The 27,577-nt window shown below is 39.5% G+C and overlaps 1 protein-coding gene across 1 annotated transcript; it reads left to right on the top strand.

Moving 5' to 3' along the window:
• Positions 1–2,676: 2,676 nt before the first annotated feature.
• On the top strand, positions 2,677–10,506 carry PRL (prolactin). The gene is made up of 5 exons (XM_063129780.1): positions 2,677–2,725; positions 3,797–3,978; positions 5,034–5,141; positions 9,546–9,725; positions 10,202–10,506. Exons 1-5 carry the CDS (start codon positions 2,698–2,700, stop codon positions 10,391–10,393), a joined length of 690 nt encoding a protein of 229 aa, XP_062985850.1. The 5' UTR covers positions 2,677–2,697; the 3' UTR covers positions 10,394–10,506.
• The last annotated feature ends 17,071 nt before the right edge of the window (positions 10,507–27,577 follow it).

The raw sequence follows: 27,577 nt of genomic DNA, 5'->3' as shown, positions 1-27,577 counted from the left end.
GGCAGTATTCCTAGGGCTTGGGGAATTATCCATCCCAAATGCTTTGGCCTGCTGTTGTGCCTTTAACAGCAGCTGGAAGTAAAATAAAAATCAGTAGGTTTCACAAGGTGGTTACAATCCAAACACAGTGTTTACCAGCACATCTGGTATGATATTAAAATGATTTTTCACTCTATTTTAAAAAGACCAAGGGCTTTCATCAAACAGGTGCCAAAGCCTAGAGGACAGGAGGCCTACTTTTGACCCTCCAGATGTTTTGACCTACAACTCCAATCATGTCTCACTTTGGTTAGGCTTGCTAGGGCTGATGGGAGTTGCAGTCCACAACATTCTGTACTCCTGGTCATGGCTTTGGTATCAGTTTGGTATTTTTAGAAAATAGAGCAAGAGCAAATAGAGATGTCATTTTGTGTGTTTGCTTCTGGTATGAAAATGTCTAAGACCAGTAGCATTGGTGTTCTGAGGTCCTGGTGACACTTCCCCTCCCCATCAAGAGGGAGATTGCCCGCCTGTGCACCAGCTGCAGTTTTGCAACAGACTTCAAGGGCAACTCCTGCAGAGATCATCACAGTAATAGAGACTAAAAGTTCAAAGGTATGAATGATCGTTTCAAGGTATGATTGTGGGACAAAAGACTGTAGCCTTCTCAGCACACAGATCTGATGAAAAAGGCATCACCCTTTCCATAAACTGGGTTCCTATCTTTACCATTTCTGCCTTAGAGCATCTCTACATTAAGGGAAATCGCATTGTTTACCCAGGGATATTGTGCTTCCTGAATCTTTGCTGTGATTGTTATGGGCTGCATTACATGGGAGGAGAGGGGAGACCACATGATTTGAATTCAATACTTCCCCTCTGTTCAGTTCCATTGAGACAGCATGATCTAGTGGTAGAAGCCTCACTAAGCTTAGTATCACAGGTATGGCCAGAATCTGCACAAAAATCCAGACACTGGGCTCATTGACACCAAGCAGGATATTCCACTATGAAAGCAGGGCAGGAGCCACACTATTGGTTTATAGCGGTATTGAAGTGCACTACAGGATCTACACTACTGGTTTATAGTGGCACTGAAGTGCACTGACAACTGTTGGGGCCCATGACACATCTACACCAAGCAGGATATAGCACTATGAAAGCAGTATACTATACGGCTTGTGTCATGGGCCCAAACAGTTGTCAGTGAATTTCAATACCGCTATTATTTATTTATTTATTTATTTATTACATTTTTATACCGCCCAATAGCCAATGCTCTCTGGGAGGTTCACAAAAATTAAAACCATAAAGAGCATAAAAACAACCAACAATCTAAAAACACAAATATAAAATACAATATAAAAAGCACAACCAGGATAAAACCACACAGCAAAAATTGATAAAGGTTAAAATATGAGATTAAAACAGCAGAGTTTAAATTTAAGTTAAATTAGGTGTTAAAATAATGAGGAAATAAAAAGGTCTTCAGCTGATGACGAAAGAAAAACAATGTAGGCACCAAGTGAACCTCTCTGGGGAGCTCGTTCCACAGCCGGGGTGCCACAGCAGAGAAAGCCCTCCTCCTAGTAGCCACCTGCCTCACTTCCTTTGGCAGGGGCTCACGGAGAAGGACCCCTGTGGATGATCTTAAGGTCCGGGCAGGCACATATGGGAGGAGGCGTTCCTTCAAATAACCTGGCCCCAAACCATTTAGGGCTTTAGTTTAAGTGCTTAGTACCAGCACTTTGAATCGGGCCCAGACCTGGACTGGCAGCCAATGAAATTGTAGAACGGCTGACGTGATGTGGTCATGCTGGCTAGTAGTGTGGCTCCTGCCTTCTATATACTGCTTTCATAGTGGAATATCCTGCTTGGTGTAGATGAGCCCTGAGAGTTAGATCAATAGGACTGCTAGTTTTCTAACACAAGTACACCAGGAAATATCTGGGTACAGATGATTCCTTAGTTCTCATTTCCTTCAGGTATTTCAGCTATCACACATCAATAATAATAATAATAATAATAATAATATAATTTTCCTAAATATTATTTTCTCTTAAATATTTTTAAACACTATGAAGAGAGAAACTTTTCTGCTGACCTGTTAATCTCACAGTACAATAAACTTCTCTCAAAGTTTGGCCCACCAAGATGTGGAATGGTTATCCAATAAAAATCAAAACATACTGTGAAATTCAAGTTCTGTTTTCTTTCCCTTTCTTTATTAAAACCTTAAACTACACTGGCCAATGTAAAACATACTATACTTTAAAGACATTTTAAGAGAACATCTTTTGGTTTTCTCCTTCACAGATATTACTAAATTAACAGTATCTAATTTTCTCCTCCAGTCTTCTGATAGATGGTTATAATCACATTTTTAAAATGAGGTGAATTGAGGAAGATCCAGATCAGTTATAATTTACAGGATTTTTTAAAGCAGAAGTTGTCTACTGGTTCTTGTAACAAACTTAATTAATCAGGATCCACAAACTCTTGTTGAACATGAATAGGATAATAAGGTCCATTTGATGTTTGTAATTATGAACTTTAATCTCAGTGACGAGCAAGGTGACCAGCAAAGGGTGAGCAAAACCTGCTACATTTATGCAGGATGGGCACCAAAGTGTATATAAAGATAGAACCTAAAGGTGACAAGGATGGGAACTTCCATCTTCTGTTTGAAAAAGCAAGTCTCCAGAGATAGTTTCTACCATGACCAACAAGAAGGCTTCTTTGAAAGGTATGTCCTTTGTTACTTGTTCCATGGGACTTTTTCTCATTTAAACTAAGAGAAAAAAATTAATTGAATAATAAGAACCACTGAATAGAATAGGCCAGAATGCAGCATGCTGAAAATCCACTCTATAGAGAGTGTGGGTTGTAAATTCTGTTATAACTCATGTAATAAGATGTTACAGTATTCAAAACATAGGAAGCTAGCTAATACCAGGTTTAACTATTTGTCCATCTAATCCAGTATTGTGTAATCTGACTAGCTATTGCTGTCCAGGGTCTCAGGAAGAGGTCTTTCTTATCACCTGTACCAGATTGTTCTACCTGGAGATGCCAGGGATTGAATCTAAGACCTTCTGCATGTGCTCTACCCCTGAACTACAGTTTCTCTCAAGAATGGACCCAGGCTATTGTCACATCTAGTCTAAACTATTACTTATTGTACAGGGTCTTTACTTAAATGCAGTTTAAGAAAATATAAAATGAATACATTTAGTTCATAAGCCAGTTATCTGTGCACTTCTCTTGTATATATGAAGGATATGGGACAATTTTAACCAACGTGTCCTCATCAGGTATTCACTTCAAAGGTTTTTATATGAAGGGGGAACCCTTACACATGAGAAGGTTTTGCAAAATTGCTCTCTCAAGGCATTCAGAAGCACTTTTGAAAGAATTAAGGCACATTACATTTTTGTAGGCACTTAAGAGTTACACATGTAGAAGAGTTTAAACAGCACAGCTGCTGAAAATTTGCAGATGGAATCCCAAGACAATCAAAATCTTGAGAGTGGACTAGCCACCCTCCCTCAAATTTAATTTAAACACCATATGTTCACAGAGAAGGAAACCACCCTTGGGAAAAGCAAGAAAGGAAAAGGGCTCAACCTATTTTTCCACACTCTTACGTTTATGCAAATATAATTATATATCTATATTTACATGGTGAAAAAGTTGATTTCCTCACATATGATTATTTAATGAAGTCAAACTTTAAAATAAAAGAATGCAGAATACTGTTTTCCCCTTCTTTGGTATTGCTTTGCTTTTTGGACACCTGCTTTTTCTACCTGAACAGGTGTACTGCTGGCCATCCTGCTAATGACTAATATGTTCTTGTCAAGAAAGTGTGTTACCTCTTCGCCAATCTGTCCCGGTGGAACTGACGGTTGCCAGGTCTCCCTCGGGGATCTTTTTGACCGTGCTGTCAAACTTTCACACTACATCCACTCCCTTTCTGCTGAAATGTTCAACGAATTTGTAAGTACTCAAGCCCTTCACAGAATGTACCTTTCTGTAGAATGTGCTCCAACTGAAAGAGGATGTAAAGAAATAACAAGCCCTACAGGAATGCAAAGTAGAGTAAATATTTGGGCAAAATAGAGACACAGTGGTGGCCATTTTCTTCTGCTTCAGTTTCAGGATACGGAATAGCACAAGTACTAAGTAATTTATTGTTATTCATCTGGAAAGCCCAATTGCCTAAGACTGCATTGAATGTAATATTGAGGAGAAAGCTACACACATTCCTAGGCAGATTTCTAGAAGGAATGTTCAGCAAGACATTTTATTTGAATCTTCAAGTTGAAAAGGGGGGACGGGACAAGAAGAAGCATCTCCAGAATAACAATTGAACATACATCTCAGCATGAATCAGATCCAGAGACAAACACGTGCACACACCTCTAACAATACTAAAAAGACTTTTCTACACTTAAGTCATAGATTTAGGCAGTGGGAGAGAGGGAGATTTTCAGGTCTCAGTGTACTGAAGTAGTCCCTTATCTGACAAAAGCCCTCCATCCCTTTAAGAATCATAACAATGACAGATGGAGCGCGTGAAGGCAAACACTGCCGTCTATACATAGAAGACATTTAAAGTAACAAAGTAAAAAAGAGAGCAAAACAAAATAAAAAAGAGTTTTCTGAATGGAATGCTTTGTAGGAAAAAAGTAACAGAAAGACACCAGCAATTGAGTTGTTTTGGAGTTTGGCAAAGAGAAAAGTTTCATCCCACACTATTTGCTGGGATCATGGACAATAAACCGCTTTATAAAACTGAGCACTTCATATTTATAAGCAAATTAGGGTGAAACATGATTCTTTCCAAAGTACAGTTTAAAGCAAATGACATGTGAATCAGTCATAGAGGTACATGTAATAAGCCTCTGATACAAAATTAATTCCCTGAATAACTCATGTCACACAAGCAACAAATGGAAAGAAGAAGCAACTTGTGATTTTCCCTCCTCCTCCTCCTTCTCAGACCGTTCTGGTTACCTACTGTATTAACAGTAATCTTTACTTCTCTTCAGGATGAACGTTATGCTCAGGGCCGCGGATTTATTGCAAAAGCCGTTAACAGCTGCCATACCTCTTCCCTAACCACTCCGGAAGACAAAGAGCAAGCGCAGCAGATTCACGTGAGTTGTGCCCATGAATATGTGGGGAGGGCAAGGAAGTAGCACCTGACCTGGCATAGAGAAGACCGCCTATAGGTGTCAGTCCAAACAGAGACAGACACAAAGAGAAAGACCCAAAATGGTGACAGGCAACATGGTGGAAACCTTTAGAAGGAATTCAGTTATAGAACACAAATGGTTTAGGTGTTTTGGTACTGTTACTCCCCTTCCAATGGCAGAAAGAAGACATAATGAGGGAGATATGAACAAAAACATAAAAAAGACCCAGAGGAAATAAGCTCTGACTTACATGAATGAGCTGTTAGTGGAAACAATGCCCCCCCCACACACATATTTTCTTGCTTAGTAGCTGCAAAAAGCCCAACCATGCCTGCCTACTAAGGCCATAATGATGCATGGCTTAATGCAGCCTTCCCCAACCTGGTGCCCTCTAGATGTGTTGGCCTACAATTCCCATCACCCCCATACAGTCTCAGACTGTCTAGGGATGATGGGAGATGCAGGCCAACACATCTGGAGGATGCTGGGCTGGGGAAGTTTGGCTTAGTGCAAAAAAATGGGGGTCTTCTCCCCCCCCCCCCAGAAAGGGCCCTTTTCAACCCCTAGTTTCCCATAAAAAGGGAAGGCAGACGTCTGGCTCACAGTATCTGCTTTGTTTTTTTACTCAGATCTCAGAGGTCCACCAATTGAAGTCAGGCAGTTACTCAGGGAGCAGACCCACTTACCTGCTGCACCTCATGTCTATACCCAAGTTAATACAACTTAGACATTCTAACAGCCTAACATAGGCCTTAAGATGGTTATAGCTAAAAAAAGGGGGGGGGGAGTTGGAAATCATCCAGAGATCTATCAGTAGTTCCCAATCTACCTCCTGCCTATCCCTGCCCTATATCACTGCTGATGTCCTCCATCTTCCTTGCCTCAGTTGCACTGCTGGGATTGAATGGAACAAATTTCAGTGTGCATCCGGAACAGCAAGGGTGCTTCTAGGCATGGAAGTATCTAATCATTACTTTTAGCAATTTTTAACCAAAACTTTTCTGCTGCAAGTGCAATATCAACTCTCCCTCCATACTTTGTAGTCAGGGGGACAGTCCCCAAATGAGGGGTAGTATTTGTTGGGACTATGGTGAGTGTGTGTGTGTAGTTAAATACTCCTGCCCCTTCATATGGTCTTGATCCTGATTGCCTCCCAACAGCCTTTTCCAACCCAGTGCCCTCTAAATATACTAAATGCTACTCCTCAACGCTTTATTGAGGAGCAGCATTGGCAACAAGAGAATGTCTCAGAACACGTGGGCACCTGCAGGCTGCCAAAGACATGCTGGGAGATGTAGTATTGGCATGTTAGAATGGCTGATTTTAGCAAATCAGGTCACTATCTCTCAATCCTAACTCAGCTCCCACTTCCCTGACCTCTCATTAACTGTCTTTGTTCTCCTTTTCTCCAACTGCCACTAATCCCGCTCATAATATTATCATTATACCTTAAAACTTTTAAAAGTAAACTCAGTAAATGTGTAATTATTGTCTGAATAGACTAGAACTACGTTAAATGCCTGCCATAGCATCAGAAACACAGGACTCTATAGAACAAAACCCAAACTGTCAAGAATACATGTTTACTGAGCATAAATGTCTATCAGTAAAATATACTTTAGATCAATAATGTTAATAAAGAATAAAAGAACTAACTATGTGTGTGTGTGTAGATGGAGGTTTTAGCTGCTTCCTTCTCCACCTCTCCTACCCCCAAGCTTTTACACTTCCATTAGCATCACAAAAGCAGTGATGCCAACCTGCCAGGGTGGGGTGGCAGATTCGGAGGTGTGTTGAGTGCAGTCGGTGTCTGGGGGCTGCATGTGGCCCATAGGTTGTGCGCACCTGATTTAGACTAACCCTTACAGGCTGTAAGAGAGAATGCTATCAGACAAACAGAAACCTGCAGTATTCATTGTGAACTACACTGCCGGGCTGCCATAAGTGACTCTGGCCCAGCCACTGCCGTTTCCAACCTGCCTGATGGGGACAATGAACTGCCTTTGCTTTGGAATTTGCATTAGCAGACTTATTTGTAAAGCATTTCAAACTAAATAGGAACTAGCTTAGAAAAAGCAGGAATTCTTTTATCTCTTTGCTGTTACCTTTGGGGTAGAATGAACATATTCGTGCCTAACTCTTGAATATATGTGTTTGTATGAGTCACTCCATTTCATTCCCCCTTTCTTAGATTTTTCGGTTTCCCCCTAATAGTCAAAAGTCAGCATTTTGTGACCACTGAATGGTTCCTTCCCCATTTCCTCCCTCCTAATGATCTTCTGTACAAGGGTTCCTCCAAATTTGCTGATGCAACTGTCTTGTGCATAGGTTGTGTTGTTTTGGCTACATAAACGATTGCATTCTGAGCACTGAATTGGAATTAAGACTATATGATGATGATCCTCTCTCCCTCTGATAGTTGTAACACATTTCAGTTCTCTCTGACTTTGGAAAGTCAGTCAATCGCCATCTTTCTAGAGCAATAACAATAACTTGCCTGCTTGACTCAGCACATCAGAGCATCCATAATTGTGACAAAGCAATCATATAGCCAGGGCTAGATGGCAGGTTTCCCTAAAACCGCCCAGAGAGCTTGAGCTATGGGGTGGTATATAAATGTAAGGAGGAGGGCTTTCTCCGCTGTGGCACCCCAGCTGTGGAATGAACTCCCCAGGGAGATCTGTCTGGCGCCTACACTGTACTCTTTTCATCGCCAACTGAAGACCTTTTTATTCTCTCAGTATTTTAACACTTAATTTTAACTTAAATTTAAATTTTACTGTTCTAACTCTGTATTTTAATCTTATATAAATTTTACTGCATGATTTTATTCTGGTTGTGCTTTTGATACTGTATTTTGTATTTGTGTTTTTAACCTGTTGGTTGTTTTATTATGGTTTTAATTTTTGTGAACCGCCCAGAGCGCTTTGGCTATTGGGTGGTATAAAAATGTAATAAATAAATTAAAAAATAAATAGATAGATAAATAAATAAATAAATAAATGGAGATTCTCTCCTGCTTAGATGGCTCAGGGGGAGTTATTTCAGAATCAAGCCCTCATAAATAAATCAGGAATCCATAGAAATTCTTTTAACAAAGGCTATTGGTGTGTGTTTTTAAAGGTCTGCTTGTATTATGCAATCGTAACTCATATACATTTGAAAACAGTATTTCCTTCCACAAAAACAGGAAGTTCTGGTGCAAGATTGGTGACAACATCACCGTCTTTTCCAAGGAAAAAAGTGAACGTTGTGCTAGGAGACGATGGCATATCGCACAATAAGGGGGAAGATGGTACTGAAAGGCACAAGTCTAGAATTCTATCCCAGGCATATATTATGTCATACAGTTTTCATCAAATTGCCAGCTTCTAAAATTACTAACAAGTTATTAAAAGAACCTAAGTTTCTAGTCCATACACTTGTAGAGGAAAAAAGAATTGTTGGGAAAACTCTGAAAGTATTTTTAATTGCTGAAGTAGCACTTGGCAATGAATTTCTATTGATACACAGGCAATTGTTTTAATCCTGAATGCCATTCATCCACTGAATAATCTGCCTCCTCAGGAAACAAAATATGCGACACAGACATCTCCCTGTTTGTATTGGCTGGATGGGTGATGTCTGAGCATGTGGACTTAGTAGCACTGCCGTTCTTCTCATATAAAAAGCAGGGAAGGATTGTGCCGTAGGGTAAGTGTATTTTGCCACAGTAAGCAAAGTGAAAAGTGTTGGTGTCAACATTAGAGAGGTCTCAAGGGCAGCAGAATGGCTAGGAGGATCCCAGGAAAGCAAAAAGCCCTTTGATCTTCCAGCTCACCCCAAGCAGTGGCAAAGTTTCAAAAGAAAAGAAATCTCCCCAGAAGCAAAACACTTCAAAGGGGAATCAGATCTATGCCTGGGCATGTTTGCCGTGCTATATGTAGACATTAGAAATGCTTTGGATAAGGTATTAAGTGGCCTACCACAGATTGCATCTTCCATTGTGTGTTCAAATATTTTCTAGATCCCATATTTCTAAAAATGTCTCATTAATGCTCAAGCTAATCATCAGATTAAATGGCATTCCATTCAACAAGGCTAAACAGAGTGATCTCTCTCTACCAGCACATAGGATTGCAAAGAGAATTTATTGATAGTGTCTATTTAAGGGATTATGTTACTTAGTTGTTGTTGTTTTAAAAAGAAATGCCTTCCAAACTTTGGTTAATTAATTTCACAACAGTCTCCAGCTCTATCTGGAAGATGGACGGACACATGACTATAAAAAAGAAACTTAAGCCATCACTTATGTATGTTTAACTGCATCCTGTGTAAATAATGTATGGCACTATTTAACTACGTTGTTTTGTTGCTAATGAGCAGCATGAGGACCTGCTAAATCTAGTCCTCAGCATACTCCGTTCCTGGAATGACCCTCTGCTCCATCTGGTCTCTGAGGTGCAAAGAATCAAGGAAGCTCCTGATACCATTCTCTGGAAAGCTGTGGAGATTGAGGAGCAAAACAAGCGGCTTCTGGAGGGGATGGAGAAAATAGTTGGACGGGTAAGTAGAAAAGTCCCAGCTACATAGTATTCTTCAGAATCACACAATGAGACAGATGTTACGGAATAAAAGGCTCCAGGGCATCTTTTAAGAAGGTAAAAATGAAGCAAAAGGGCCAGCAAACCCTCCCTGATCAAGATTTGGCAAATGATGCCTACAAAGAGTAATTCTGGATGCTTCCAGACAAGGCTTTCATTGTGAAATCACCCTGCCTCATTCACAGAATGTTACAGCTAACTTCCATTTGTAACCATCCTGTGTTTCCCCGCATCTTCCATCATTTTTCTTACCACAGAGAATCCATTAAAGAAGGAAAGATTGAATGGGGTTTGATTGGTAGATCCAAGCCAGGATTTTAAACTGATACTTGATGAATCATCAGTGTTAATGTTACAATTCTCTAAACACTGGTATGATATAGACATTCTCTCATGTTTGTGAAGTTGGTTAAGTATATTTCTTTCTCTCTTCATTAGGTTCACCCGGGTGACTTAGGCAATGAAGTCTATTCTAGATGGTCGGGGCTCCCATCGCTTCAACTTGCTGATGAAGATTCTCGTCTCTTTGCTTTCTACAATCTGTTGCACTGTTTGCGTAGGGACTCCCACAAAATTGACAACTACCTGAAACTCTTGAAATGCCGCCTCATCCATGATAGTAACTGTTGAGCAACTTTGGCCTTACTTCATAAAAATGGTAGCACTAAACTTCTTCAAGATGACCTGCTTTTAGCTTCCTTGCTTTTCACTGCACAGGGTACATTTTATTGAAAATCACATCCAGTGATCCAAGATTTATAGACCTATTATGCACATTTTCCTATGTTTTTGGATGCGAACAGTTGTTCCAGTATCTGAAACTCTATGATAAACCAATCTTTTCTATTTTGAGTGCTTTACTGTCTCCTTTACTGGCATCAAAGTGATGTTCAAATAAAGCAATAAAATATACTAATATATTAAAATGTGTTTGTGCAAAATTGAGATTGGTTTAACGCTTTTGGAGTGCCTACTCTTTTTGGTACCAATCCTTAATGCTTACAGATAGAGATCATGGGGCTTGTATGTAAGTCATGCTCCACTCAGCCAAGGAAACCCCATGAGACATTTATTCAGCTGATGGGATCATCAGTTAAAGCTACAGATCCTGGGCTTTGTGCAACCCCTGTATCTGGCTGCTCCTGACAGTCCTGTTTTTACTTCCTTGAAAATAATAGGCAGTATCTAACTTCATTACACACGTCATACAATTAAATCTACAACTAAATGCAAATGTATTTAAATGCAATTAACAGTATAATTCTCATGTCTACTCAGAAGTAAGCCCCACTGAGTTCAATTGAGTTTACTCCTGGATAAGTGGGTATAGGATTTTAGCCTAAATCAGTTGAAAGGTAGATTATTAATTTTAATTGATGGTGAACCCTAATTATAGTGGCAATACACAAAATTGTTTGTCTTAAACCAGTTTATTAGACATAGAGCCAAGTATAAAATCTAGATTATTCTTTTGTTGGGAAAAGACATTAATCAACAATCTAGCAAAGAATTAGCTGACACAAACTCACTCTCCAAAGAAGTGGTCAAAATATTCCAAATGGAATTGGCATCTGACACAGTGAGACAAGTATACTATTCCCGCTCCATCCAACTAGGTTGCTTCTCTTACCTGAACAGGTGTCTCTGACCTAGGGAGAAAACAGCAGCTGTATGGACAGATGTATGGATGCAGCAACAGATGAGCAAATCTCAGCAGAGTGTTCTGAGCTTTAATAATTAATTTATATGGGTTGAGGTCCCTGAAATACCCCTCAAGGCAAATAATTTAAAAAATGGTACCACAAAATATCTATTTATTGCTCAAATGGTATTAGAGAATAGCATAACTTTGCAACAATGAAACAAGCAAAACACAGTACAATATACAATGGAATTAGGATGCTTATAAGTATAGAAATAGCAGCTAGCATATTTCTGAGTAAAATTAAAGTTCTATTCTTCTCAACCAACAAAGCAGTCATCATTAAGATTTTAGAGTTACCTATCTGGCAGGCATGGTTGGCAGAGCTTAGGTAATCATGTTCAATAGGCTTCTCATTCTCTCAGGATCTCTCTGGTCAACCATGTCAAAATCTCACTACATTCTACCTAGCAATATCTCTAGTTCCTTTACTTTTGATATTTTGGATTCAGTCATTGCTCCTACTCACGATATCAGAAGGGCCTTTCCATAACACAGCCAGGCTTACAGCTTACTTCAGAAGCACCTTTGTGAAGGTCCAACCCACTTGTTGCAAGCTTCTTTCTCCCAGTTCCAGGAACACATTTTTGCACTTAAATCTTGCTAATAGTGCACATAACTAATCACTCTATACTTACAGTTACCATACACAGATTATAATGAATAAGATTCCTATGAAATACAATGAATTCTTACCAACAAGTGTTACATTCATATTTTGTGACAACAGGACTAGTCAATACCAGGAGGCAGCTAAACCTCATCAGGCAGCATATTGCAGAGTTTCCTCCTGCTAGTATCCACCTCTTACCTGAACAGGTGTGTATGACCTAGGGAACACCATATTGACCTTTTACATCAGGTAAAAGATATCTAAGGCTGACAGTGATCCTTTGCCTGAATCTGGATGTTGAGAACACATGGACTGTCCAGTTACTTTTACTAGTTGGTGGCTGGAACATTTTTCTTCGCAAAGTCTCCAGAAAGACTCCTAGAAAAGCTGGCTAACACTAGCCATGCAGATTTCACTTCAGCAATCCCTCTGGATGCCACAATGAATGGATATGGGGTGGGCAGAAGATGCATTGAATGGAGCCCATGCCTCTAAGCCTGGACTCCAATAAGGTTGCTCTTGTACCTCTGCCACCCCACCCTACTCCAGCAACTAAGGCAAGTATGTGCCATTTTATTGCAGAACTGCATACAAAGCAACCTCAGTCATATGCCAGAAACCATTTTACTACGAGCTGTGCAAACAGCTAAATTTAGTGCCTGCACTGAAGAAGCTTAAAATATGCAAGCGCTTTCAATTATTCTTAATGAGACCACTGTAAAGTCTTTTTGCCTAAACCTAGATTACCAACCTCTGATAAACTTAAAACCTAGTCCAAATGTTTGGCCAACCCTTAATCTGCACCCTCTCTTAAATTCCAAACAGTTTGTCAGGCTTTCCATTTATGCAACCTTTGCACATCCTTCTGCTTTCAGAAGTGCCAAATGATCAATAAATACTATGAGTGTATTCGTATGGTGTTTCTATCCTGACTAGAAGCTGGAAGTCCTGATAATCTTAAGAGGGAGCAGTTCTGTTCTTGGGAAATCTCTGACCTATTTGTGCAGACAAAAGGACTTAAGGTAGCTTAGACTAAAAGTCTAGGTGCTTAATCATCTCAGTTCTATCCGTTGAATGGTTTTGAAGTGTACATGCATCATCATTTTAAAGTGGCATATGCCATTACGCACTGTGATGGCTGCTTAATTAATTTGCCTGCCTATGGTACCTGTAACTGAACCAGTGAGTAACAGAGATCCTTCCTCATCACTTATGCTATACTTATTGGCAACCAAGCAATGCAGGAAGCCTTCTTTAAAAACAGAGTTGGTAACATTTAGTTTCTGTGAGTCTGGTGATGTTGTTCCCTGCTGTATCAAAAGGATAAAATAAGGCATTTTTAATGTGAGAATTTATTCTTTGTAATATTGAAATGGAGGACTATCAAAAAGACTTGTTTCTGGAGTACTGCATGAGCACAGAGAGAATACAGGGTGAATTCTGAGTTTGCTGAGAAACTTTTTCTGATGAATGGTTCTAGAGAAAGCATTCAGCAAATGCTTCAAACAATTTTTGTGAAATTGTGAGGAGTAAGTCTCCTTTTCTTTTTATCAGAAAATCCTCCAAAGTCAATGTACTGAAACAAACTGATGTGGGGAAAAAAAAAAGTTCAGAAGTACTTATTTTTAGCCAGTGTTAGATAACAAGTCATGCCTTTCGTCTCTGAGGACTATGCAACTTGTGTCAACAGGCAGCTGGCTGGGTGGGCCACATGTCATCTTAAAACCTCTTATCTAAAAACCAGTCACAAATTTTGCTATAGCAAGCAATGAGTTCAAAGCATCACACTGAATTCTCAGTGTGGTCAAGGTATTAAAGAAAAAGCTAGTACACTCCACTCAATGAGATAGCCAATACCATGCACACTTCCCTAAAGACATGCCACAACACAACTATTGATGTTGGCTGTAACTTTGCCAATAACAAGCAGTAACTTGCTCTTTGGTATTGACTTGACATATAAAATAATTACAGTCTCATTATTGTCTCCCGAGTTCATCTCTGTCCATGAAGATAAATTACAACATTCCAAAGTTCTGCAGCTCTGAATTCTCAAGCACTCTTTTAGGCAAGCAGACCTGATCATTCAAAACAAATGCTAAGGAAATGCACTTCCAGTTGTTAGCGAACCAATGTATGAGCAACATTACTACGACATGGGAGTCTTCTAAACATTGTCTTGCTGATATTGTACAGCATGAATTCTAGTTAAGGAAAAGCCATTTGAAATTAATGCTCACCCTGACACCTCCCATACATATTCACACTTGTGTGCATGTTTATGCTGATTTTGCCACAAAAAAAGAGGGCTCTGGAAAAAACAGCCAGTGGGAAGAACTTCTGTCTTGCGGAGAATTGCTTCCAGGATGCCTTCATTCTGACAAAGATCCACCCATTTTTATCTCTACCTACTGCAAATATTCCTTCCCAATAATATGGGCACCCCTCTCCTAGGGATAGAGTAAAATAGCATTATTTGTAATAATGATAAATAGCACTACAATCAAACCATAAATACAAATAGCACCACCAGCATCTATGGAATACTTGTGGAATAGCTGGTTCCTAGATTTCTATTAGAGATGCTGTTGAATTTTGCCACAGGTGAGATTTGGCAGCAAATTTCTCATCCCTGGGGACCATACTCCAGTGGTGGGCAGGAATGAAGGCCAAAAATAGAAAATTACCCACATATTGTAGATCAGGGGCACAATCATATCGCGATTCCCGTCAGCCTCCAAACTCAGAAGCTGATGGGAATCCTACGCAGAGCATGAGCAGCACAGAAGTGACCTTCACCTCTGTGCTCCCCACACTCTGCCGTTTTGCATTTCTTCCTGTCTAGCTGAGGTGTCAGGGACAGGGAAGGAAGGGGGCTGGGGCAGCTGCTGGATATGTCATAAGGTGGCCTCCCCAGTCTTCTCCCATCCTCACCCATCAGCACATCCCATTTCCCTTCCCTCCAAGATTGAACTTGTAACCTCATAGAGGCAACTGGCATGGTTCTCTCCATGCCGAATGCATGATGATGGGGGAGGGGAGCTCAGACCACTGGGTCTGAGTACTGACTCCAACCTCAGATCCAGGAATCTGAAATATCCTATAGTGTCCTCCCCCATTCCTGACACTGTATATGGACCTTAGGATTGCTCTCTAAAGCTCTTACTGCCATTAACTGAGCCTTGGGAGAGGATTGAGAAGGCAATGTGTTGGGATTTAGTACTGTTGATATTTAGATGTGTTCAAATGTTTTATTTGGTTTTAAGGTACATGAAAGACTGCACATTTAAAGAAATACTAGTTTTTGTTACTATATTATTGGCAATTTTCTTGTGGTATTTATCACAAAAAAGATATAAGTGCATTACAGTTCTTTTGCACTACTTTTTTTGTACTACTGAATAATCCACAGACTAGTTTGAGCTGTATAATACTGGTGTCATGTGATTTGTCTATCCCAGAACACGTCAAGAACTGCCTTCTTCCACATGAACCTGTCAAAGCCCTGACTTTGGCTTCAGCCTTGTTCTCCGTTTCATCACCAGTAGAGGCAGGTTTAGGAGACCGGACCCTGAAGCTTTGGAATACACCCCTTGAAAAGATATGACGACAGCCTTCTTTTTCAGCATTTAGGCAGGTGCTAAAAATCTACTTTTTTAGAAAGACTTCTAGTAATTAGTCATCTGGCCAATGAGACTGGCCAACGAGACCACATCACGCCAGTCCTTTTCCAACTTCACTGGCTCCCAGTCCAGGTTCAGACCCGATTCAATGTGCTGGTATTAACATTTAAAGTCCTAAATGGTTTGGGGCCAGGCTATCTGAAGGAATGCCTCCTCCCATATGTACCTGCCCAGACCCTAAGGTCATCTTCAGGGGTCATTCTCCGTGAGCCCCTGCCAAAAGAAGTGAGGTAGATGGCTACCAGGAGAAGGCCTTCTCTGCTGTGGCACCCCGGCTGTGGAATGAGCTCCCTAAGGAGGTTTACCTGGCATCTACACTATATTCTTTCAGACGCCAGGTGAAGACCTTTTTGTTCTCTCAGCATTTTAACAGTCTATAAATTCAATTTTAACTTTGCTGTTTTAAATTTGTATTTCTGCACTGCTGCTGATTTTATTCTGGTTGTGCTTTTATATTGTATTTTATATCATGTTTTTAATACTGTTAGTTTTATACTTTGAATGGTTTTAACTTTTGTGAACCACGCAGGGAGCTTCAGCTATTGGATGGTATAAAAATGCAATAAATAAATAACTCTGACATTAATGTTGTTTTTGAAAGTTGCTATATTATTTTTTTACTTGAATGATAATATGCAATTTGATATGTTTTAGATTGATGTTGATTTTGTTAGTTTTACCTTTGTAAGCTGCTTTGAGCAATAAATGCTTATAAGTTTTAACTGTCAAAACTGTATTTTACTGGGGCAGGGAGGTTGACAGAAAACCAGCTGGTTCCTGTTCATGCCAATTTAGAGCACAGGCAGTTAAAGATGATCTAATGGCTAGAGCCTATTTGCTTCCATTATGCTCTCTTTAAATTAAGAGCATCTATTATGCATATTTTAAATAAAACAAATATTACTAAAAGAACGTAAGTCACAATTGTTCTCCCATCCAATGAAAACTAAAGCTGAAATCCTATAACCCACTGACTTGGAAGTAACCCTACTGAACTTAGTGGAACTTACATCTGAGTAGACATATACAGGATTGCATTGCAAATCCTGTAATGCTGTCCATGCATTTTCTCAGTTGTAAGGGTAGTGAGAACACTTAACACTATGGTGACTATTATGTGATGCAATACTAATCTATAATTCTTTTTTAAATATATCACAGCTATAAGAAGCTTGAAACACTTTTCTGCTTACTTGAGTTTAACTGCAAATGCAAGCAAAATATACAGGTACGTTAATCTTCAAATGAAAGAGCAACTGCTATGAGAATACCCCTGGGACAAGACGTAGACATCCTGAAATGCAAACACTTAAGAGAATAAAGAAAAAGCCACAATAGTTGAAAATCCCCAACATTGTGCATTGGCTCCCTGATGAACAATTAGCTTATATAACATAATATAGTGTGCCTTGCTTAGATATTCTGTGATGTTTAACCATGCTGGAGGATCCAAAATGAGCCAAGAATACTCAAACATCCTGCAGTCCTGTTGACAGGGATGGTGCCAGGACAAGATGGTGCCCCCACCCATTCCATGTACAAAAGCCAACCAGACTAGCAATCTAATCTTACCTCAATACTGATGACAGGACAGCATTACACTACTTGTTGGGGAACATGGGTGGCAGGGTGCTCATCATATCCTGCTTGTGGTTCCCTAGTCAACAGCTGCTTGGCCACTGTGTGAACAGAGCGCTGGTCTAGATAAACCCTTGGTCTGATCCAGCATGGCTCTTTTTATGTTCATCTTCCGCTGCATCTGAGTTCAGCAGGCTAGGTTAGGAGGTGCGGAGCAGGCTGCATAGTATACAGAGCTCTGTCCTCTGACACTTCATTGCTACTCCTTGCCTCTCAGCATCTGCCTCATTCTGCCTAATGGTAGAACTGCCCCTGCCTGTTGCTGTTCTCTCATAAGAAAGAATTCCCAATTTATTTAATGTATAGCTAGATTCTATACACGTTTACTCAGAAGTCCTACTGAGTTCAATAGAGCTTATTCCCAGGTATTCAAAGGCTACTAACAGCAGTGTTATCTATTTCATTAATTAAAATATTTTTACCATGCCACTTAGTAAAGGGCTTTCGAGGCAGGTAACTTTTAAAAATAATAAACACAATAGCCTGATAACAAAATTAAAACAGAATTTTAAAAACAGAATAAAAGCCATAAATAAAAGAGCAACAACAGCAATAAAATCAGATTCTGTTAAATGCAAAAGAGTACAAAGTTCAAGTGTTGCCTAAAATCAGTGAAGAAAGGCACTAGATGGATTGAAATAGGTAACAATTTCCAAGGGCAAGGTCCCGCAGCTGAACCAATTGCTCCATATTACTATTCACCTCCTCTCAGAAGATAGGGGCATGATAAGCAAGACCTGCAGAAAAGTTCTCATTGGTGGGGCATATTCTTATGATACCAGGAAGTCCTTGAATTACCCTCAGCCCAGGCCATTTACAGCTTTAAAAGTCAAGATTAGCCTTTTAAATGATACCCAGAAAGAAATTATCAGCCGTTACACTTCTTCAAGCACTGGCAGGTGTGCATTGATGGTGCTATATAAATAAATTATAATAATAATAATAAATGCTCAGAATCCATACCATCAGCCTATCTGTTTTTTGTTTGTTTTTTAGTTTGATATAGGAGAACCAGGAATAATGTGGTTTCTGATCCCCCATGGCACTCTAGTAAGATGAGGGAAAAGTCAACAATGTGGTTACACACCCTGCAAATGTCTTCCTATTTATATGTAGATTTATATGTCTGTTGCCCAATATGCATTTGTCTTTTCTAGACACTATGCAATTGGTATCCTACATTTTGAGAGGCTTACATTAATGATGACAACCTTCTTCAGAGTTCAGTGTGTCCCTCATTATAGGGACATGGTGGTAGAATACAGCAGTTGAATGAAAAGCCCTATCTGGCTTCATAGAACATTCTCTTATTTCAGTAGCTCACTGTAAGTACAGAGTGCACAAGATGGATGCTGAGTTGACAGCATCATTAAAATGTAAGCTACTAAGTCCAGAATCATAGTAATAGCAATTGTTCTAGGGATATTTTCACAAATTCCTACAATCCACAATTATCAGGCAGTTAGATAAGCATATTTACATGGTAAATCCTTTCTCAGTCATATGTAAAATATATCCCCTGGGGGGGAAATCGACTAGCTTTTAAAAAGTGATGTTTAGTATAATTAAACCGAAATACTGAAATTCTTGTGTTAAATAAAACCAAATCCTAAATGGCTTCTTTAAGCAATCATTACTGGATAATGTAAAAATAAAAATAAAAATGCTGCAGTTCTGAAGCTGGAAGGGAAAGCAGCTTTCATAGCTCTGTGTCAGCAGCAACCATTGTTTTTAACAGGGAAACATTTTCAAGAAACCATCATAGTATACTATGCAGACTAAGATTAAACGCTGCATTCAATTCTAATCCATCTTGAATTCATAATTCTTCTAACATTGAACAATTGCCCCGAATTCTAGACACCATAGGAACAAAATGTGAGCAGTCTCCTCCTGAAAGCTACCAACTAAAGATGAAAATCCTGCATTTAGAAGCCTGGTTAAAGATTAACACAAACAGCTATAAGGAGATTCTTAGGAAAGAATCAGGACAGCTGCAGCTGTATCTCTGCTACCTGCTGAGGGTTGCTAGGCAACTCAGGCCTACCACTGCCCCAAGGGCCTTTTATTTTACAATTAGGATATTTGAGGGGGGGGTGTTAAAGGATTTTCACTCAGACTACTGAGATGTGAATATACATTTCTTTTTTAAATCAAGAAAAAATAGTATTAGCCAGGATGTTGTAATGGCAAACATTTGCTGTGTATGGGATTTTCTTTTAGAACTGACACAATCTGGAAACAATGTACACTTTTAAATTGTGACATTTTGACTCTATGGGAGGAATTATTTGCTATTTGTTTTGAACAGAACCTTAGTTCATGTCAGATATGAACCTCCAGACAATCATTAGTTTAAACTGCCTGCTATGTGTTCAAAATTTTCAGTCAATTTAAAGCTGATCTGAATTGCAAATGTGATGGTAATAAGCCATTAGGGAGCAAGCAACATATCTTTTCTCGCACTTGCAACTATCTTCTTTAAGGGGCCTTTGGTGCACTGAAATATGAAAGTGCCAGTTCAACCAAGCACATTGTCAACAAACATGGAAATGAAGTGTGTGGAGAGCCTTAACAGTGGGTAAACGAATTCACTTAAACTGGAAGATCCAACATATTATGTGTTTTCTCTCACAAAAAATCAGATATGTTTGAAATAAAAATTAATCGCCATTTCTGGAATCTGGTTGTAGATATATTCTTTCTACACTGGGAAGAAAGGAATGGCTTGGCTGAAGCATCTGGGAAAGAGCATTTTAAGAGAGCCCATTAGGGGAACCACATATCTGAATACTTTCCTATTCAAATTATTGATAAACAAAACTATTAAACTTTGCATAGTATTTCTGAAGCAACTCTAGTACAGTCGCACAGAAGTGAAAGTTCCGGAATGCCACTTCACCTTCTGGACAATGCCACAATGTCTACAACTACAGCTATGATATTGCATGTTGACTGACAAAGCCAGACACCTGCTGAATTCAGTCAGGATAATCATGATGGCACTGGATTGCATCTAAGACACAGAACAGTGTTGTTGCTTCCCCCCCCAATGTACAATATATAGAGAATTATTGGGGTGAGGAGAAATGCTGTAACCTTATACCCTGCAACTATAAGGCTGTTGCCTTGCACATCCTCCATGCGTGCCCTGTACATGCGGAGGGGTAAATGCAACCATGCTCACTGGAGAGCCTATGTGCATACAGGGCTTCTAGTCTACGCACACACTCTCTATGCAGTGTGCTGGGTATACACATGGAAGGAACTGTTATGAGCAGTCCTAATGTTTTCCAGAATGATGGGGAAAAATATTAATTATCTCTGAACATTTGTGTGCGCTGATGTGACTACTGGACTATTGGAACTAGAAACAATACAGCACAAGCTAGGAGAAAACTTGCCTTTCCCAATGTGGTACCTCTGGACACCAAGGCATTTACAAACTGCCCCACCCCCCAGCAATTGCAAAGCCCTGTGTGTGTCCCTAATTATATCATTCCTTTAAAAAAAAAAATCTGGCTGGCTAGGATCACATCAAAGCGAAGTGCTGCTCTCCAGCCACTGCCATCTTCATTCCTCCAAATGGTTCTGGTTCCCACATCAGTTCAGAGGCATTCTTAGGTAACACTTTATTCTTCCATGTGCCCAGCTGTCGTGAGAAAAGTGGAGTGGGGGGAGAGGGACCCCACTGTCACTGCTGCCTAGCAGGCTTTGGGATATTGGAAGAAGAGCCAAGGGGCTGGGGAAGACAGTGAGGTTAGGGAGAGCTGGGGAATAGATGAAAAGGAAAAGATGTGTGTATATGTGGGCATGTTTAGATTATGGATGAATGGTGTGTGTGTGTGCGTATGAGAGAGCGAGAGAATAGGGAGTGATCCTGAAAGCCTTATGTTGGAGTAGGTTATCCTGGGACAGTGTGACTGTGTATTTGGCTAATAATTCTGGATAAGAAAGGGTGTAAGCGCATGTGTGTGTTACTAATAATCCGGTTTTGCTTCTGTGGAATTGGTTATTCGTTGTGCAATAACACAAACAACACATTTGAGGGGTCAAATGTGTGCTTTGTCATTTGGGGCTCAGTCCCAACCTCAGTCTTCTACTTAGTTTTGTGGGCAACTTGCCTGTCCTTTATGACAAGCCATGTCCTGTGGCAGCCATTTTATAACTAACCCATCCCCATTACAACCATTTTGTGGTGATGCCACCACAACAGTTTCTGAAACTTCTCAGATCTACCCATAGGCCACCAAAAGTTGGAATTCCTGCCCTGAATCATAGGTTGCCTACTTAAAACTCATAACTGAGGCAGCACATTCTGGGATTAGGGGAAAGGTTGCAATTTCTGACATCTCTCTTTAGAACAGGTTAGCACAAGTAAACCTCCCAGAGAGCTTCGGCTATGGGGCGGTATATAAATTAAATAAATAAATAAATAAGTCACCAAGCTAAATATACCTCATCAACTATGTACACAACATTAAACTGTTTTGTTTGCTGCTTTTCTTAGACTACAAAAAGATGTGTGTATCAACCATTTGTGTTTAAAACGGATACTGTTTTATACTGTTGTTTTTATATTTTTTGATGGTTCTACATTTTGTATACTTTTTTAATGTCTGCTCTTTTTAACGTTGTAAACCGCCTAGAGAGCTTTGGCTATGGGACGGTATATAAATTTAATAAATAAATAAAATAAATAAATTTGGCAGGCCAGTTTACATAACTGGTAGACTGCATTCAGCTTGGTGGGACCCGTCGCAGAATTTGCCACCTACCCCCACCTCCTTCGAGAGTATCTGGAATTCTCAGATGTAACTCTCTTTTCTCATTTAGACTTGCAGAATCACCTCAAACAGAAGCATATGTTTGGGGCACATGGAGGGGATGCAATGCTCCTGAACTTTTAATAACAGTAGAACAAGGAATTTCAGCAGATGCAGCTTGTTATAAAGGTGGTAAAAGCTATACCAGCTGAAATTTCCTCTTCTACACAACTATTAAAGCTACGGGAGTCCCGACTTCCTTTGCATCTGTTTACCCTAGAGATGACCTGGAAGATGAGTCCATTGATGCAACTGAACTCAAGGTGATAGAACGGATGCATCTGACAGGACTGTAAAGAAGTATTGGAAACATTTGACATCAAGAACCAGGAAATGTAATGTATTCCAAGACGCAGATTAAACACATGCTGTGTGAAGAGAAAGGAATGAACTAGAACTTTACTATTTTAAGGATTAACACTAGAATTATTTTGCAGGCACAGTCATCCAGTTAAAGCTATTCAAACCATCTGATGTGGCATGTTCACAATAATATGAAAATACACATGCCTCCTTTTTATTCATACTGTGGCTTCCATTATTAGAATTAGGCTTTTCAGCAATAACACCAGCTATGCTTTATTGAAGCTCATGATCACACATATTTACCCCTTTATCAGATTTCTACCAAAAATTAGCTTTATACATCACAAAAGGGCAGAATACTTATGTGTTCCTCTAGCCTTATTCTTTCCTTAAGGGGATAAAAGAACACCATGAGATTAGCTCAAATGATAACTTGCTCCGTTCCTGCAGTTTTCATATGTTAGACAAAAAAGTCATCCAAAATTTTCATTTTTTTTAAAAAAAAACACAGACTGAAAAATATGACAGAATAGTTAATTAGCAGACTTGGTTATGCAAATCTCTTTTAGATGTACAAGCCATATTTTTCTAAGAAGGCAGGCGCTGACAGGAGTTTCAGATGCATCCTTAAACATCCTAAAAACTTGGCAAAATTATAATTGCATTTAGAGATTAGCTGGATTTGAAGTAATTAATATAAATGTGCCATTCAAACGCACATTTAAAGGAATGCAAGAACCTAAATAGAAGAGTGTGTGACCTTTGCCCAAACATATGACTTCATTTACTACTCCAAGTTGCAAGCAATAAGGAAAGGAAGAGATACTGGCTGTATTCATATGGAAAGGAACCCCATGGGCATCGGATTCATGTGCCACATTCTCCCCCTCCATCCTCCCCTAGCCTACCAGTCTTCCAATCCTTCTTTAGCACCAATGTCCAAACAGCCATACTTTGGCTTGCCTGCAAACCAAGACCAGAAAGAAAGGAATTGAACCTGGTTTGCCGGCAAGCACAAACCACAGTGAGGCGAGGAAAACTGGTTTGATACTAAACCAGGATCAGAAGTCTTGTTTTACTGATTATTTTATTTTATTTATTTATTTGAAACATTTATATCCTGCCCTATATCATTAAGATATTAAGGCGGCATACATGTATATGTAAGGCACTCCAGAAGACATTTTCCCTGGGGACTGGGATAAAAAAACAACCCTGTAAATAAATGTAAGGTCAAATCCCATTATCCCTTGAATGTGTGACTACCATCAAAAAACACTCCGCACATACTGAATTCCATCCCCATCTAGCAGTGTGAGATGGTCAATGTGACTGCTGCCAGAGCATATTGGCTTCTGCCTTTCAGCAAAGCTGGAGGAAATGGGCATTTTGGACAGCATAGTAAACAGACAACCTACATAGAGTTCAAGTTCAATGTTGTCAGGCAGCAGTTGGATAACTAATGGACAACATGTGGAGTATTTACCACTAGTAGCTACAGAGCAGGGAGGGATGTACATGTGAAGTTCTTCATGACCCCTAATGTCACAGTAAGGTCTTCCATGGAAGTCCTAGCCCACTAGTGTCAGTGAAATGTAGTAATACTGTAGTAAGGGGGGGGGGAGGAAATGTAGGGCTTTTATAAATGGCAGGCAAGGCAGACCATGCCCCACTTACCTGAGATGCTTTATTAACTTTTAGAGCCAAAGACTCTTCTTGCCAGGCAGTAGCTAATGTAACATATAAGAAGAGACTGCACAACATTCTTTGCCATTTATGGTTAGTGTCAACCTATCAGAATGCATGATTATCATTAACTATAATTTGAATCACTGAATTAATTGATTAATTGGCAGACACTAGGTCCTGGTCATTTGACAGTTTTTTAATTTCTGAGTATGTTCAAAAGTGTTTTTGAAATAACTTTCTCAGTCACAATGAAAAATTTGCTGTATTTCATGGAAAGATGCCAATGCCATTTATCAGTACTTGACAATGAGTTCATTGTGAAATACTTTTCTTTTATAGGTAAACACGGAAAATAAGAGAGTAGTCCAGCCAGTCAACAATTAATTTAAAAGGTAGTACCAGAATCTAATTAGGCATAGTCTATGAACTGTACACTTTCCACTACAGGGAGAAATATCACCTTGAACAACCAGAATTTTATCTAAAGAATCACCAAAGGCCACTTCCCCAAAGCTAAATGAAATCCTTCAGTTAGAAACCACACATTTTTTCATTTTATGTTCCTTTTCTTGTATTAGGGGAAACTATAGATGCCTGTGAAAAAAACAGCATTTCCCAATTATAAATGCAGAAAGGAAAATACCACGTTTGGTATGTGTAGCAGATGTAAAAGCATGATGAAAATGAAAACGGTATGCTATAACATACATGTCTGAACATCTCAAAATCCCAAGGGTGAGAAAAGGGGGAACCAGACAGCACATAATGACTATTGGACCCATAAGTGCATCTCTTACCATGATAAACATATATATCTACAGCCTTTCACTGGCTGTTTCCAAAGTCTATTTAGAACCACTTCAGTTATTTTACATTTAGCAGTGGAAAACTAAGAATCATCTCATTCCTTAATTGTGCCTATAATTAAGAATCGGATAGCTTTTCTTTAATAGCTGATCGGGAAAAGGTTTTGTGTCTGACTAAAGATTTAATTTTCAGATACTAGTAGACTTTTGCTGAGTCTCTCTTGCTCAGCTACATAAATGCATGTTTACTGTTGTGAAATAAGCAACATTAATTGCAACAGAGCTATTTCACAGAAAATCCCTCTCTAGGCAACACTAATAACAACAATTTTTCTACAGTGAATTTGCTTTGGTATTTAGGAAGATAACTGTCTCATGGCTAGTTAATGATGGGTAGCCCATTTCTAACTTCCCATGTTTGGATGATGGTATTCTTTTCTTTCTATAACTAACTCCATTGAAGGATGGAAAGATGCATGAGGCCTTTAGTGGAGGCCAAGCGTCTGTACATGTAAGAATCTGCAGAGGTCTTCATAGACATCTGCTGTCTCTCCCTTGTCCTAGATCAGGGGAGATCTCCCAACAGCTCCCTATCCCAATCCTGCCCCTGCCGTATCTCATTCAGATGTAACTTCCAAGAGGGAGAGCTAGATGAGAATAGGAAGATATGAATGAAACTTCCATACTTGCTAATGGCCCAAGTACACACTGAGAGAGGGGGTGGGAAAGGGGTCAATAGGGGTCGATTGAGCTCTGTGCCTATCCCTCCCACAAGCAGGTACTGTCTGTGCTGCAGTAGGATGGATCATATCCTATATTTTAAAGACTAAATTTTTCAAAGCTCAAAACCTTTTTGAAAAGCCAAAGACAACAGATCAAACTGTAAACCATTTTCTTTTCAGATATACCGCAGAAAAGGCCCATCTTCCTTACTTAGACCCATCAATGTCAACTGAGGCCATTTTCTTTGTAATCTTAAGAACATTTTTAAAAAAACACACGGAGATAACTGGACAATTATAACTGGACAATTATAGTGTTAGCATAGCTTATCCTTTGGCAGCCATAGCTGGAGACTCGCTCTATCTAGATTTAGATACCACTGTCTACACACCCCTTCCTTATGCAATGACCAGATTCTAAAACAGACCATGGGTTATGTGAGGGTTGTTTAACCCTCGCATAACCCATGCTTGCCAGGTTTGCACATGACAATACCTTAGGGTGTGGGTATATTTAAAGTGGAGACCACACATGCTCTGTACACATCACAGCCTGTGAGCTGTTGTGTTGTGTGAACAGCCCATTTGTCTCCTCACTGGCTTAAAAGGTATCTAGAAATTTTAAATATTTTCCCCAGAACTATTGGAAAGCTTATGCATTCTTTACCAGGCCAAAGAAAATATATACCTTCCTTCATTTTGGGTACAATGGCCATTACATTTTTATGTAAGGCCATATGCCTGTTTATGAGTGAAAGTATCAAGACATGGCCACAGGGAGATATATGTAAAAAGAAAGGTAAACTTGAGTGCAACAGAAGCTTTGCTATGGGTTTAAAAGCAGCAGAAGCTTCAGGATTTGATAAATAAGTGTGCCAGATGAAAATGTGCAGGTATTTGTCTTGAGCAGGAGAGCTGACCCTGAACAATTAATGTTCTGTGTGCGTACATAAATTTACTTAAAGTCTCCAGAAGAATCCATCACTCATCCTTAATCCTTTTTTAATCTTTATCATAACAATGGCATATTTTCAGGCCAACACCTATATATATATATATGGACAATTATTCTTTAGTCAAAGAAAAAATATAAATCAGCATAATTGTTGCAATAACATTGTACCTGAGACAAAATTAAGCAGGACGTCTTTAAGAATTTGCTTCTCCAAATCTAGAAATACCTCGACACACACAGTAGATTATTAGCTTGAAACAGAAGAGAACAAAAATAGATCTTGCTATATGTTTTGGCTGTCAGCTCTGTAGCTGGGTCTGACAGAAAGAAAGGTGAGAGCAGACTCTGAGCTGATTTGGGAATTATAAAAAGAGCTAGGTCACCAATCTGAATGCTGCCCTCCACCATACAGATTGGTGATTTCATAAAGGGTGATACTGTACTTTTTCTTCATCATGTTTCTAGTCAACAATACCACAGAAAGAAATGCTAGAGCAGCCTTCCCCAGCCTGGTGTCCTCCAAATATTTTTTGTCTTCAACTCCCATCAGCCCCAGCCAGGTTGGCCAATTGTCAGGAATGATGGGAGCTGTAGTCCAAAATATCTAAAAGGCAACAGGCTGGGTAAGGCTGGGCTAGAGGCATGACACTGAACACTATATAGCAGGGATGGGTACGTTGTGGGCCTCCAGGTATTTTGGCTTAGCCAGTACAGCCATTGGTGAAGAATGACTGGAGCTATAGGCCTAAACATCTGGATGTCCAGAAGTTACCCACCCCTATTATGTAGAGATGCAGGAAGGAAAATATGCAAACTGGCTCTCAAGGTTGGATCAAGACTTAGTCATACTTAGAATAGACTTATTGAAATCAAT

The sequence above is a fragment of the Elgaria multicarinata genome, chromosome 7 (assembly GCF_023053635.1).
Source record: "Elgaria multicarinata webbii isolate HBS135686 ecotype San Diego chromosome 7, rElgMul1.1.pri, whole genome shotgun sequence".
Taxonomy (NCBI): Eukaryota; Metazoa; Chordata; class Lepidosauria; order Squamata; family Anguidae; genus Elgaria; species Elgaria multicarinata.
This window is presented reverse-complemented; position numbering and strand designations above follow the sequence as displayed.